General features: G+C 47.1%; 1 protein-coding gene across 1 annotated transcript; it reads left to right on the top strand.

The window, feature by feature from the left end:
* The first annotated feature begins 8,703 nt into the window (after positions 1 to 8,703).
* LOC136498281 (transcription factor MYB30-like) lies at positions 8,704 to 10,325 on the top strand. Its single transcript, XM_066494231.1, has 2 exons — positions 8,704 to 9,101; positions 9,209 to 10,325. The coding sequence occupies exons 1-2, from the start codon at positions 8,969 to 8,971 to the stop codon at positions 10,033 to 10,035; spliced, it is 960 nt and encodes a 319-aa protein (XP_066350328.1). The 5' UTR covers positions 8,704 to 8,968; the 3' UTR covers positions 10,036 to 10,325.
* The last annotated feature ends 4,298 nt before the right edge of the window (positions 10,326 to 14,623 follow it).

Below are 14,623 nucleotides of genomic sequence, written 5' to 3'. Positions count from 1 at the left end.
GACGACTCGGACGCATCAAATTTGCGTTTGCGTGCAGACGCCGGGCGCCAAGTCAAAATGGGACGCCCGCGACGGGTCGAAATGCATGGTATTAACCGGCAGCCCCTGAAAAATCTGAGCTTTCATGCATGGAATGGTGCGGTGAGTGACGTTTCGGGATCACGCGATGGAGATGGAGCAATCGTCAATTGCCAATGCCAACGAGAGCTACCTAGTATTTCATCGGCCAACTGATATAGGCCCTGTTTGGTTGAGCTGTGGCTATGGAAAAAAGTTGCTGTGAGCTGTGAGCTGTGGAAAAGCTGCTGTGGGCTGTGAGCTGTAGAAAAGCTGAAAGCTGTTTGGTTAAACAAGTATAAAATATACCTTTTATCTTTATCTCTCTTGAAACAACTATGGAAGAGCTTTTTATTCCACCAATTTCGAAAAGCAGAAAGCCAAAAGCCAAAAGCAGGGTCAACCCAGCTTTCAAAAATGAACTACGGAAAAGCAGCTGCTTCTGAAAAAGCGCCCTCCAAAAGCAGCCCCTTTGGTTGGGCTTTTGGCTTTTGGGGCCAAAAGCCAAAGCCAAAAGCCCAACCAAACAGGGCCATAATGTTACGCCTTGTGTGGCACCAGCAGCGTATAGGAGCACACTTGGTTCTATATACGTCTTTGGCTTATAAGCCATATTTTTTTTTAATCAACAAATATTATTTTTCTCTCACAATAAATCAGTCAACAGTACTTTCGATCATGACTTATCAATGAAGCGACAGGAGCCATAGAAGCATGCTTACTTTGTTCAAAATATCAGTGTATAGGAACGGCATCATCATTGAGGTGTGGGCCCACAACAAGAAAAAAGAATGCTACATTCCCTATTATAGTTGCAATGTCTCAAAGGGAGTAGACAAGATCGGGAGAGAGAATAATATATTTTATTTGATGGGAGCAGTTTCCATCTATAGGAGCTGGTTCTTTGTTTTGGAGTATAGGGCCGTGTTTAGAAAGCCTGTGCTACTATAGCGCACTGTAGCATTTCGTTTGTATTTGATAATAATTGTTCAATCGTTGACTAATTAGGCTCAAAATGTTTGTCTCACAAAGTATAACCAAACTGTGCAATTAGTTTTTGATTTCGTCAACACTTAGTACTCCATGCATGTACCACAAGTTTGATATGACGGAGAATCTTCTTTTTTTATAGTGCCAAAGTTTAAATTTTGATGAACTAAACATGGCCTAGGAGTGACATGCGCAATGTATAGGACCGGGCTACAGAACCGGGGTAAATGAGCACACTACGAACGCTCTAATAAGTCAGTCATAGTGCTACGACCTCCTTTTGTTTTTAGTACATGTACAAGATACATCAAACATGTATATTATTTGACTAATTATTGAACAAACTTATATTGTTTGACATTTTCGAACCCTAGAACGCGTACTAAAAGTGGATGCAGGGAGTATATACATATCATATATAGTATTATATAATGTCGTATCTGTGATGACCCTTCCATGCACAGCCGAGCGCGCGTCATTTTTTATGCGTGCAAGCAATCTTTGAGGAAACCAACATGTGTGGTTCCATTGCTATCTATCATCAGTTGCAAGCAAGCTTAGAGTAATATACGACTTGCTCAACGTAATCGATCGGTGCACGCTAACTATTTCGGGGACGAGGGCGACCGATTTGCATTTGAGCCGCGAGTAGTAGTCAACTACAAGTAATATTGGATGAAATAAAGATGACAGAAAGAGTAATGCTGCTACGTACTGCTAGTGTGTATCGGACGATGATGTTCACCAGCCAATCTAGACCATGTTGAACCGATAGGATCATTAGAAACATAGATATAGTCGGTTACTTACTGTTAAATAAAATCATAAACCTTAGAATGTCTATTAATGCAGGAACGAGGGAAAGGGAGGGGTAGAAGATGGACGTGTCAAACCTGACACCGCAGTGGAGGAGGATCCGCTCGCGTCTGCCATAGAGTCGGTGTCTGCGCTAGGGCAGCGACAGTCGGGGAAGACGGGTGGCGGCGCAATGCAGTGGTCGCCGGTGACGTTGTCCGGTGGCGGCGCGACCGGTAGCGGAGGTGCTTCCCGTCACTAGCTGCACGCCCTCTAGATCGGATTAGGGTTTAGGTGTAGGTGGGGAGCTCGGCTCAGGCGAAACTCGTGACTTGAGCCGCCGGCCCCCACCTCTATTTATTGCGCAGTGTGACAGAGATCCTCCAGCCATAGTGGGCTGGGCGCCCCCGATCAGGGCGCGGATCAAAGTCCCAACTAGACCGTTGGGCCTAGTTTGAGATTGGAAATCAATCTAACAATCTCCCCCTTCATCTCATACCATCTTTCAATTTCATATCATTTACTTTTATTCATTCCATTACAAATTAGCGTATAGAGCATATTTTATCGTCACGGTCAATTGCCGATAGATTTAGCAGCTACAACACACCACTCTGTTCTGAAATAGATACTTAACTTTGGGCCTTCTTTCGTCCAGAAATTATAGGCTTTCCCTTAAACCCATGTCGGCTACATGTTCTCTGAACACATTGGGTAATAAGCCTTTTGTAAGTGGATCCGCGAGTATCTTTTCGGTACTTATATGCTCAAGACTTATGACGTGATCCTAGACTTTATCTTTCACAATATAATACTTTATATCAATGTGTTTAGCAACACCACTTGACTTATTGGCCCTGTTCGGCTTGCTGAAACTTGGCTGAAACTGGCTGAAAAATATTGTTCTGGCTGAATTGTTGTGAGAGAAAAACACTGTTCCGGCTAAAAAAAGAAGCCGAACAAGCCGGTTTTAAGGTAAGCTGAATGGGGTCATTGTTGTGAGCATACTGTACTGCCGGATTATTATCATAGTGTAACTTAAGTGGTCTATAGATGTCGTCAACCACCTTCAAACCAGGTATGAACTTCTTTAGTCAGTTCACCTGCCCTGTTGCCTCATAACATGCTACACACTCGGCATACATTGTGGATGATGTAGTGACGATTTGCTTTGAGCTTTTCCATGAAATAGCTCCCTCTGCGAGAGTGAATACATATCCAGACGTGGATTTTCTATCATCTCCCGCATAATCAGAATATGAATATCCCACTATATGAGTGAATCAGATCTTCTATACGTCATCTGAGGTCTTTCGTTCCTTGCAAATAACGTAAGACTTTCTTTACTAATTTTCAGTGTTTTGTTTCAGGATTGCTCTGAAATCTGCCAAGTAACCCGGTAATAAATGCCAAGTCAGGGCGCGTACATACTTGAGCATATTGCAAGCTTTCGATAGCTGAAGCATATGAAACCGCTTTCATTTGATTGATCTCATATTGGTTTCTAGGGCATTGAAAATCCTCATATCTGTCGCCCTTGACTATAGGAGCAGGTGAGGGACTACATTTGTGCATACTGAATTTCTTTAAGATTCTTTCTATGTATGCCTTTTGTGACAGTTCTAATACCCCTTTACTTCTATCTCGGTGAATCTCGATCCCTAGAACGAACGAGGCTTCACCAAGATCTTTTATATCAAATTTTAAGGACAAAAACTTCTTTGTCTCCAGTGGTAGACTGACATCACTACTAGCAAGTAAGATGTCGTCCACATACAGGACAAGGAAGATAAAATTTATATTCTTAAACTTTGCATAGACACAATTGTCCTCAATATTCTCTTTAAACCCAAAATTTCTTATTGTTTGATCAAACTTCAAGTATCACTGTCTTAAAGCTTATTTTAATCCATAAATGAATTTCCTTAGGTGGCATCCCATTCGTTCTTTTCCTTTCATGACAAAATCTTTCGGTTGTGCCATGTAAATATTTTCCTTCAAGTCTCCGTTGAGAAATGTCGTCTTTATATCCATCTGATGTAATTCTAAATCGTAATGTGCCACTAATGCCATTATGATTCTAAAGGAATCTTTATATGAGACTGGAGAAAAGGTCTCATTGTAATCAATCCCTTCTCTTTGCGTAAAGCCTTTTGCCACAAGTCGCGTTTTATATCTCTCTATATTTCCTTGAGAGTCAAGTTTGATTTTGTAGACCCATTTACAGCTTACTATTTTGGCTCCTTTAGGAATTATGTCCAAGTCCCAAACTTTATTGGCATTCATTGATTTCATTTCATCTTCCATGACCTCAAGCCACTTTGATGAATGATCACTTCTCATGGCTTCTTCAAATAAGGTGGGATCATCATCCATTTGAAATTTCTCAGTACTTCAAAGTTAATGGGAATAACTGATTTTCTAACTCTTTGAGACCTTTTAGGGGCCTCCACATTTGGCACATCTTCTGTTTGAGGCTGTTGTTGTTCTCCCTCATGTGTGGCAATAGGTTCTATAGGATCCTGAAGAACATGTTCCTCATCGTCATTCATTGTTGCCACAGGCGGAATAACAATAGGTGCTAGCACCACAGTGTCTTGCACTATCGGTGCAGCGACAGTAGGTAGTGAGAAAAATGGCTCATGAATTATTAGAGTAGGCGCATACACCCACTTCTCTTCAAGGTCAATTTCTCGAGCTACCATGCTCCTCCTCATTTCATCCTTTAGGAAGATAGCGTGTCTTGTTTCCACAAACTTTGTATGTCTGTCTAGATAGTAGAAATGAAAACCTTTTGACTTTTATGGGTAGCCAATGAAATGACAACTAACTATTTTGGGATCTAGTTTCTCAATGTTTGGGTTAAATACTTTAGCCTCAGCAGGAATCCCCCCCACACGTAAGTGGTTTAGTGAGGGTACTCTTCCTGTCCATAACTCATATGGTGTTTTGGGTACCGACTTACTTGGTATTCTATTGAGAATATGAATGGTGGTTTTTAATGCCTCCATCCACAGGCTCAACGGTAAGGTGAAGTAACTTATCATACTGCGCACCATATCCATCAGGGTACGATTACGCCTTTCAGCTACTCCATTCTGCTGAGGTTCACCCAGTGTAGAATACTGGGCTACTATACCATTCTCCTATAAGAACCTTGCAAAAGGTCCAAGAACTTGGCCATATGGGGTATGCCGACCATAGTACCCCCCCCCACGGTCGGACCTGACTATCTTAATTTTTAAATTATATTGGTTTTCAACTTCTGCCTTAAATATCTTAAATTTATCTAATGCTTCTGTTCTTTCTTTGATTGGATAAATGTAGCCATAACGGGAGTAATCATCTGTGAATGTTATGAACGAATCATAACCATCCACACTCTTTACAGGAAATGGACAACAGATGTCTGTGTGAATAATTTGTAAAATTCCTACGCTTCGTTTGGCATCTTTTTAAATTTTCTTTACATACTTTCCTTTTATGCATTCTCTGCACTGTTCTAAATCTGAGAGCTCTAATGAAGGAAGAATATCATTTTTAACTAATCTTTCTATTCACCCCCTCGAAATATGGCCTAAACGATAGTGTCATAATTTCGACAATGCATCGTAAGCTGTCTTTCGTTTTCTGTTTACATCCACAGACGAGGATACATTCTCATTGTCGCACGCAACGTTCCCATCATCGCATACAACATTCACATCATCACGTAGTGATAATAAATAAAGCTTATTTTGTAAGATTGCAAGACCAACACATGCATTATTAAATGTTATCTTACATTTGTCATTTCCAAAATGGCAATCGTATCCATCATTGTCCAAGCATGAAACATTAATCAAGTTTCTCTGTAGAGAGGGAACATATAGTATATCTCTAAGTAAAAGTGTGAAACCATCAGCAAGCTCTAGAGAAAGATCATCAACGACTTCAACATCTGCTCAGACTCCATTTACAACTATAACGTATCTTTCGCTTCTTTGCGTAGTCCTCGTCAAACGAAATCCCTGTAAAGAATTAGCAACATGAACAGTTGCACCTGAGTCAATCCACCAAGTAGATTTTGAATACTGTATATACAGGAATTCATTTATAAATATAATAATGTTCTCATCTTTCTTTGCCATGATCATCTTTAAGTAATCGGGACAATCTTTCTTATAATGTCCCATCTTCTTGCAATAAAGACACTGGTCTTTCTCTACTATGAACTTGTTCTGCTAAGGCTGATGCAGCATGGGACCCTTTCCCTTTGACTTTAAGAAGGAGTTAGCATTATTATTATTTTTCTTGTTGTCTTTAAGATAATTGATAGTGCCACCATTGGCAGCTTTCATTCTCTCCACCTCTTGCACACACATAGCCATGAGTCTCTCTATGTCCCATTTCTCGAGCTGTATATTGTAGTTGACAATAAAAATGTCAAACTCTTTTAGCAAGAAAGCAAAAATTAGATGGATAAGGAACTCTTCTTTGAGAGCCAGATCCATTGGTTTTAGCTTGGATGCCAAATTGCTTATCCTTAGTATATGCTCTCTTATCCCACCATTACCAGAGTACCTCTCTGTCACCAGCTGCTTTATCAGTTGGGTAGCATATGTCTTTGAAGAGCCAGTGAACTGACTCTTTATTCTTTCGAGGTACTCGGTGACAGTGTCACACTCTGGGATTGAGCCCACAATTACAGGCCCAATCGTGTTCTTTATCACAGCCATATATTTCTTATTGGCAGTGACCCACTTCCTATGCTCAAGGTCATAGGACATCTTTTGGATGCAAAATCCCTCTCTTGTTGCCCAAGCAGCATCAGCCTCGTTTGTCTCCCTCACCGGTGCCACAGGCTCAGTGGGACACGGTGAGGTGACTACCTAGTCCACCTCAGCCAAGATAAAGAACAGGTCAATCTTTTTCTTCCACTTCATATAGTTATCACCTTTGAGAGTGGGGATCTCTTTGATACAACCCATCAACGTTGGTTAGAATAATAACAATATTATAATAAGGTAAAAACATATCCATGTTTTCAAAATTAAATTCTCCTGTTGGTTCGAATTTAATAATGAAAATTACAACTTTAAATACGCAGCGAAAAATAATTCAATTTGATAAATTTTACCCACAAGAAAATTCTCTTTTCTATTTTCTTTAAGCCATTTATCCATTTTCTAGGAAATAAAACTTTTACTGGAAAAACAAAAACAAAATTTGACTCAAATCTGCACTGTTCCTTCAGCCCAGCCGGCAAAACGGCCCGGCCCACTCTGCTTGCGCTCGCGCTGCCCACACCCAGGCCGTAACCTAGGCCTAGGCCGGCAAAGCCGCGCGGCTGCGCGCGCCCGCCTGGGCTGGCCTCTGGCCCAAACAATCTGAGCCGTCCATTTTCATCCGACGGCCGAGCATCGATGTCGCAGGATCAAAATCGGCGCACGGCTGCCTCCCCGGTAACCCTAGCTTCATTTCTATTCGTTGCTCTCTCTCTATTCGCCGCTCTCCTTTCTCTTCGCCAGCGCAGCAACAACAGCAACCGAGCAGAAGCAAGAGCAAACGGTGATGGCGCCGTCGCCGGTCCCCTCGTCGGCGTGCGCGCTCCCCAGCGGGTGAGCACACCGCCGTCGAGCGGTCTGGGGGCGGTGCCCTGATCCCCTCCAAAACCCTATATCTGACCCGGCCTCCATCTCCTCCTTCTTTGTCTCGGAGACGATGATGGCGCCGTCGCCGGCCCTCTCGCCGGTGCACGCGCTCCCCAGCAGGTGAACACGCCGCCGTCGAGTGGCCTGGCCGCGGCGCCCATTTCTCGAGCACCCGCCCACGCGCCGACGAGGCGATAGCATGGTACGGCGACGAGGTAGGCCTCTTCCCCTTCCCCTTTTCTTTTCTTTGATTTTCCTTTCTTCTTTTCTCGGATCTATTCGATTTAGGGTTGGGGATGGGGTTAGGATCAAGATTAGGGTTTGGTTAGGGTTAGGGTTTCACTGTTCTTGTTCCCTGTGAGGTTAGGGTTTATTTCTCGATTAGGGTTAGGGTTTCAATCCGAAAACGGATCGAACCCTCCGTTCTTTTCTCAGATCTGAGCGGATCTAAACTGATAAGCTAGGTCTATAGCTAAACCTGGCTCTGATACCATTGTTGAACCGATAGGATCACTAGGAGCATAGATCTAGTTGGGTACTTGTTGAATAGAATTATGAACCCTAGAACATCTACTAATGCAGTAACAGTAAGTAGAATGGGAGAAAGGGAGGGGTAGAAGCTGGACGTGTCAAACCTAACACCGCAGTAGAGGAGGATCCGCTCGCGTCTGTCATGGAGTCGGTGTCTGCGCTAGGGCAGCGACGGTCAGGGAAGACGGGTGGCGGCGTAGTGCAGTGGTCGCCGGTGACGCTGTTCGGTGGTGGCGCGACTGGTAGCAGAGGTGCTTCCCGTCACTGGCTACGCGCCCTCTAGATCGGATTTAGGTTTAGGTATCGGTGGGGAGCTCAGCTTAAGTGAAACTCGTGACTTAGCCGTCGGCTCTACCTCTATTTATTGCGCAATATGACAGGGATCCTCCAGCCATATTGGGCTGAGCGCCCCCGATCGAGACACGGATCAAAAGTCCAACCGGACGGTTGGGCCTAGTTTAAGATTGGATATCAATCTAAGATACCATAGTGGCTATTTGTCTGAGCTTTGACTCCTTTTCTGACTTGATCAATTCACTGTCAATCCCCACATGCAGATGCAGTGATCACTCCACCCTTTGACTTTACTGTGCCACTGCCGCGTGTGGTACTGTAGCGTCAAGGTGTCGAGGACTGGCTGGCCCGGCCAGCGCCCCGATTAAATAAAAGAAAAAAGAAAGCTCAGCTACACCTACTGTACGTAGTACGGAGTACATTGCTAGCTACAGTGCTACTCTGTGCTGCCTCTGTGCAGACAGCAGGCAGACGTGCAGTGCAGTGTACACGTTGGATCCCCGGCCGTGGATATAAATACACATAGACACACACACGCCTCTGGGGACCTTGGTCTTGATTCCTTTTCTCTACACCATCGATCCACCGGGGGCGGCGCTGTTGGCCGGCGGCATTGCATCGACGACGACGACAGACGGCGCGGCGGCGATTCCGATCGATCTCGATCCATGGGGCGGCCGCCGTGCTGCGACAAGGAGGGCGTGAAGAAGGGGCCGTGGACGCCCGAGGAGGACCTCGTCCTCGTCTCCTACGTCCAGGAGCACGGCCCCGGCAACTGGCGCGCAGTCCCCGCCAACACAGGTGGGTACACTGCCACACTGGCCGTTTCGCGCGACGTCGTACGCTCGCATGGGAATTCACAGCCACTGATGACTGATCGATGTTCTCACTCTGCTGCGTGCATGCAGGGCTGCTGCGGTGCAGCAAGAGCTGCCGCCTCCGGTGGACCAACTACCTCCGCCCGGGCATCCGCCGGGGCAGCTTCTCCGACCAGGAGGACAGGCTCATCGTCCACCTCCAGGCGCTCCTCGGCAACCGCTGGGCCGCCATCGCCTCCTACCTGCCCGACCGCACCGACAACGACGTCAAAAACTACTGGAACACACACCTCAAGAAGAAGCTCCTCCTCCAGCAGCAGCAGCGCGCCTCCACTGCCGCCGCCTCGTCGCTGCCGCCGCCCAAGGGGCAGTGGGAGCTCAAGCTGCAGACCGACATCGACCTCGCCAGGCGCGCCCTCAGCGACGCCCTCTCCGTCGACGCCGCCGCCGGCCCGCCGGGGATGGCCGCCGCGGGTTCGGCGCCGTCGGCGGCGTCCGCCGGGCCAGCAGGGGCTCAGGCGTGCGCGCTCACCGCGGGCAGCGTCGACAGGATGATGCTGGACGGGTGGGCGGCGGCTCCAGCGGCAGGGAGAGGGAGGAGCTGCGTCGTCGTCGGTGGCACCGTCATCCCGGCCCCGGCAACGCCCGGCGCGGCCGACAGCGTGTCGGGGTCGTCGTCCGAGCTAACGACGGAGTGTTCTGGCTCCATCTCCAGCGCCTCCAATAAACGCGCCGCGCCGGTGGCTGCCGGCCACCAGCTGCTGCTCGTGCGCGAGGAGAATACGACATCGGCCGGGCAAGGGGAGGTGCCACTGTCGGCGATCGAGTCGTGGCTGCTGGAGGACGCCGGCGGCGAGCAGAAGCTGGCGCACGAAGGCCTCCTGCTCGACGCCGTCCTGCATAATTTCGGTTTCTAAATGTCAAAATGTTTTACTACAAATCGAGTGTGGTTGATTATGCTAGTCGTACTACTAGCTATACTAATTAATCTAGTCCTTTTCTGCCCAACTAAATTTAGCTTAGTATAGGTACTAGGTAGTACCAGTCGCTGTTCTACTTGTCATCCGTACAAGACGTACGGTACGTACGCCGATGACGATTTGTGTCACTGCATGAAGCAATATATAAGCAAGTGGGTGATCGTGATGCTATGAAAGTGAAAATGAAATGTAACTCGATCCGTTTCCTCATTTTTAGCGTTCATATATAGGCGGAACTAAATGGAATTTGTGAATTCAGGATATTACGTTGTTAAACTCGGGTCAAACAAAAAAATATACAAATAATTCATGGTGCTTAGGGCTCTCCGAACCAAGAACTAGATGGTTTTCATGTTCATTAATTAATGTGTCAACTAAGGAAAAAGAATATAATGTGACACTACAATTAAAGAAGAGAGGAGTAAATAGTTTCTTAGATAAGAGCAAGATCAATAATAGAGCCAAGTGTTTACCTAAAAATTAAGTTATAAAAGTCAAACTATACCATAGTTGTTTTTATTTATCTATAAAAACCTTTTTTATTATTACTGTGGCACCATGTCTTATATTCTCTTCCCTACTCCTCCTTACATTTACATATAATAGCTAAGCTAATCAATATTTTTGCTGACGTGGAAGAGAGAAAGGAATAATTCTTCTACCTCGTTATTATCCGCATCACGGAACACAAGGCCTGCTTAGTTTCCTAGCACGTGTTGCCTGACCTTGCCTCGCTGCGTCGGCGCAAGTGACAAGGAGCTTGATCGGGCCGGCGAGCCAGTGACGATAGTTTGTTGACTCGATGGCAGCGTCCTTCGGTGATGATGGTGAAGTGAGTCGCTCAGTGAGAGGTGGGGTGGGGTGGAGCTTCTAGAGTGTTAGTTGGTTGTGCAATTGTGTCTTCCTGTTGTTCTTGCTAGTGTGTGTTGGCTTTGTGTGGTCGTCGTTGTTGTTATTTGTTGCTTTTGTTATTTACAGTTGTCCATCTTTTATTGTTGTTGTTGCTCTATTGTACTGCTTAGTCTAGGCCTATCCTTATTTTTAATATAATCGACCGTTCTTTTGTTTGATTGGTTTTAAAAAAATTTAGCTCTCTCATGTGAGCGAGCGAAATCTTGCCGACGCGGTCCCCGAGATGTCCAGGTAAGGAAAGTAAATACCATAGGCTCCTTATGCACCGCCTGTATCTTCAGGAGCAGGCAGGTGTAGACCAACTTATATCCACAAGATCAATGAGGATTGTTGACCAAGATCCAATCAAGCAGTGGATGAAGGTTGAGCGCCTCATATATTGAGCCTTGGTTCTTTTTTGCCAGTGCGTTCATCACTAGGTCCATTTAGTGCGACGAGGGATTTTTTTGGCCACCTCTTTTTTCGCCCACATCAGGGTATGCCCTAGCAACGGCTGAGGCCGAAAGTGGCCCCAAAGGGTGGTAAGCACGGCGGAGGCGAGGTGGAGTCTCCTAGAGGCACGGCTCGACACACCGGCGTGAGGCAAGGCGGAGATACGTGGGTGACAAGAATGATTAGAGCGACGACTACGAACAGGCGAGTGCGAGGTAGTACAGTAGGTAGCATGAAAACGGTATTGATATTTTCTTGATATTTATCTGTCCCGAACTGGTTTAAAGACTTAAAAACCGGGTATAATCTGAATATTCAAAGTTGAATTTCTAATACGTAGATGGAATAGTTATCAGTACCCCGAGGCATCCGGCACTATTTATATCTGATTCTAAATATCAGGGGAAAAAACAACTATCTGTATTCGATATGTCATTATAACCGCTAGGGTTTGATTCCTAGACAAGCCAGTCCCACCGTACAAGGAAGAATGGTCGTAACCCATTGGTTTGGTTTGTCATCCAGACGCCCAGAACTGAAAATTGATTGGGCCGACACCATGCCCTACCCCCAGTGGGCCCAGCACTGTACATATATACATATACGGTAGGGAAGGGAGCTAATATAGTGTATCGGTAATGCCTAGGAGCGGGTGTCTGCGGTGCGGACGGAACGGACGGACGCACGCCGCTTTTTGACCTGCGCGCTACCGGTGTAACATGCCTGCTTCCTCGCTCCGTCTCCTCGTCTTTCTCAGAAATATTTTCGCTCTCGTGCTTGCCCATCACGTGCTACTACGGCTAACTCGCTGCTGTTGTCTTCCCTGCCGCGCACCCCATCTCACACCGCGCCTCCTCTGTCGTCGCGCCGCACTCCTTCCCCACCGCGCCCACTCCAACTCGCTGTGCACCGCGCCACCGCTACTGTGCGTTGTGCCCCGTCCCCCTGTGCGTCAAGGTGTTGCTAGGGTGTTGCCGAGGTGCGGCCGACGCTGCCATTCCCCACCAGAAGGTCGCCCGACGCAACGCGCGCCTTGGCAAGTAGACGTTGCAATGAAAGCGCATATTGCAAGTGCATATTTTAAGTGTTTTAAACATTTCAGAGGTATGTTTCATTGTTTTATATGGACGTTGTAAATGTAGATCAGGGATGTTGCAAGTGTTTCAAAGACACGTTGTAAGTGTTTTATAGGTTTATTCAAAATATTTCATCTATTCTAGACATATGTTGCAAGCGTTATGATCTAGATATTACATATGTTTTGCACATATGTTGCAACTATATGTTCCAAATATTTTAGTTGTTTCGGTCTTATGTTGCAGTAGGTGTTTTCATGTTACAAGTTGCATGTGTTTTATCTGGATGTTGCATATATTTCACAAATATGTTGTAACTGTATGTTTCAGATGTTTCATCTGTTTCGTACGTAGGTTGCATTTAAGTGTTTCATGTTGTACGTGTTTCATGGTGTTCGGAGAATAAGGGGCGCGGGCAGTGATGGTGGCGTACACGGGCGTCGAGGAATAGGACGCGGTGAGCGGGGGGCCGGCAGACAGGGCGCGTAGCACGCCAGTGTTCTACGGTCGGGGCGCGCTCGGGGCCGACGGTTGGGGCGCGATGGGGCAAGGTCCACGTGTGGTGTGGACCGAACGGCCTCGAATCCAGGCATATAGGACGGGTAGCGCATGCGAGGCGAGTCGCCCGGACCCGCGTGGACGCTGCGAGGGGCGTGATACACTTGCCGAGCGAGAAAAAAATTAGCGGATGAGGAAGCGTCCGGTCACATGCGTCCAGACGCTTCGTACGCAGTAGCTGTGATTGGTGGCGGTGGCGCTGCCAGTGGCCGTGGTGCCGTGCCCCTACCACGTGCGTGATGTACGTAACGAGTACGGCTCCCTTGAAGCAAAGCTCTCTTGCGTGTTCTTGAGCAGCTGACGTCTGACGAGTGTCCAATCCATTGATGATGCTCACCGGCTGCCAATCTACAATTTCTGTAGCCGCTGCTATAGTAGCTCTCAGACGGTGCTTTTCTTGCCTCCACCACATCCACGTGTCGCTGTGCCGCCGCGCGAGGTGATCATTGACAACTGATGACCAATGCAAGTATGCAACCGGCCTACATTAAACAAGTATCTGTCCTAAATAAACTAAATCAATTTCTGAATTTGTTCTAAACCAAACTGTTTTATTTGCGTCATGGGCAAAAGCAGCAGAGAGCGCGCCACCAGCCATCACGACGCTGTGAGTACGACCGATCCGAGTGAGTGGAGGGACCAGTGCCATCGCTGTACGAGTGAGTAGTGTGCAAATCGCACTCTGCAATTCATCAATCAAAGCCATACAGACGTTCCTTCCAATCCAACCTGCAACCAGCGTCTTCCTGAATGTATGTATCCTCATGCACCAACTACGCCTGCACATTCCTCACAGGAGTTCAGCGACATGTACATCCACCTCTGAACCAATGCAAACAAAGACAGCATCACATCTTAAAATCTGACGAGAAATTACTCCTATATCACAGTCCAACTGAATCACCACCTAGTACATTACATCCACCTGCCCTGCCTGCTATCCTCCTACAGGCTACAGCTAAGCCAAGAAGCTAAACACCCTGTTCATTCATCCTTTCATTGCCCACAAATCTCCTGCAGACTCCTCAACTGTATTCCTCCTCTCTGGCAACAAGCGAGATTAGCTCTCTCGCCAGTCGCTAATCGCTAAACAAAAAAGAGAGACACACACCATATGCCTTGTTCAGCGTCCTGCTTGAGCAGCAGACACTGCTTCAGGCAAGTGCTTGCCGCCACCCTTCTCAGCTTCAAGACTCCAGGGCGTCACGTCAGCTCCTGTTGTGTATCGGGTCGGAGCCCCGCCGGACCCTCCACTTGCTCATCTGCGCCGCGCCGACGGCCGTCGCCGTCGAGAACCGCTTCCCTGTCGATGCGGCGGGCGCCTCCGCCGGCGTCGGCGCCCGATCACGGCCGAGGACCATGTCCTCTCTCCTGAGGCCGCTCACCATGGCAGCAGGGTGTACCACCAGGAGGCAGACAAAGGCCGAGATGGCAAACAGCCTTGACCACCTTCTTGCACTCGCCATGTTGTTGCTGTTGCTGTTGCTGTTGCTGCTGCTGCTCAGCTGGAGACATGCAACTTGTGCTGCCTGCTGTAGGATTTGGCT

This window comes from Miscanthus floridulus, chromosome 1, assembly GCF_019320115.1.
Source record: "Miscanthus floridulus cultivar M001 chromosome 1, ASM1932011v1, whole genome shotgun sequence".
NCBI classification, from domain to species: domain Eukaryota; kingdom Viridiplantae; phylum Streptophyta; class Magnoliopsida; order Poales; family Poaceae; genus Miscanthus; species Miscanthus floridulus.
Note: the sequence above shows the minus strand (reverse complement) of the source record. Positions and strands in the feature narration are given on the sequence as shown.

Bases quoted from the DNA above. Each gene is read 5' to 3' on its own strand.
- LOC136498281 (XM_066494231.1), top strand. From the start codon at position 8,969: ATGGGGCGGCCGCCGTGCTGCGACAAGGAGGGCGTGAAGAAGGGGCCG. The intron at 9,102-9,208 runs GTGGGTACACTG...GCGTGCATGCAG, and splicing joins CGCAGTCCCCGCCAACACAG to GGCTGCTGCGGTGCAGCAAG.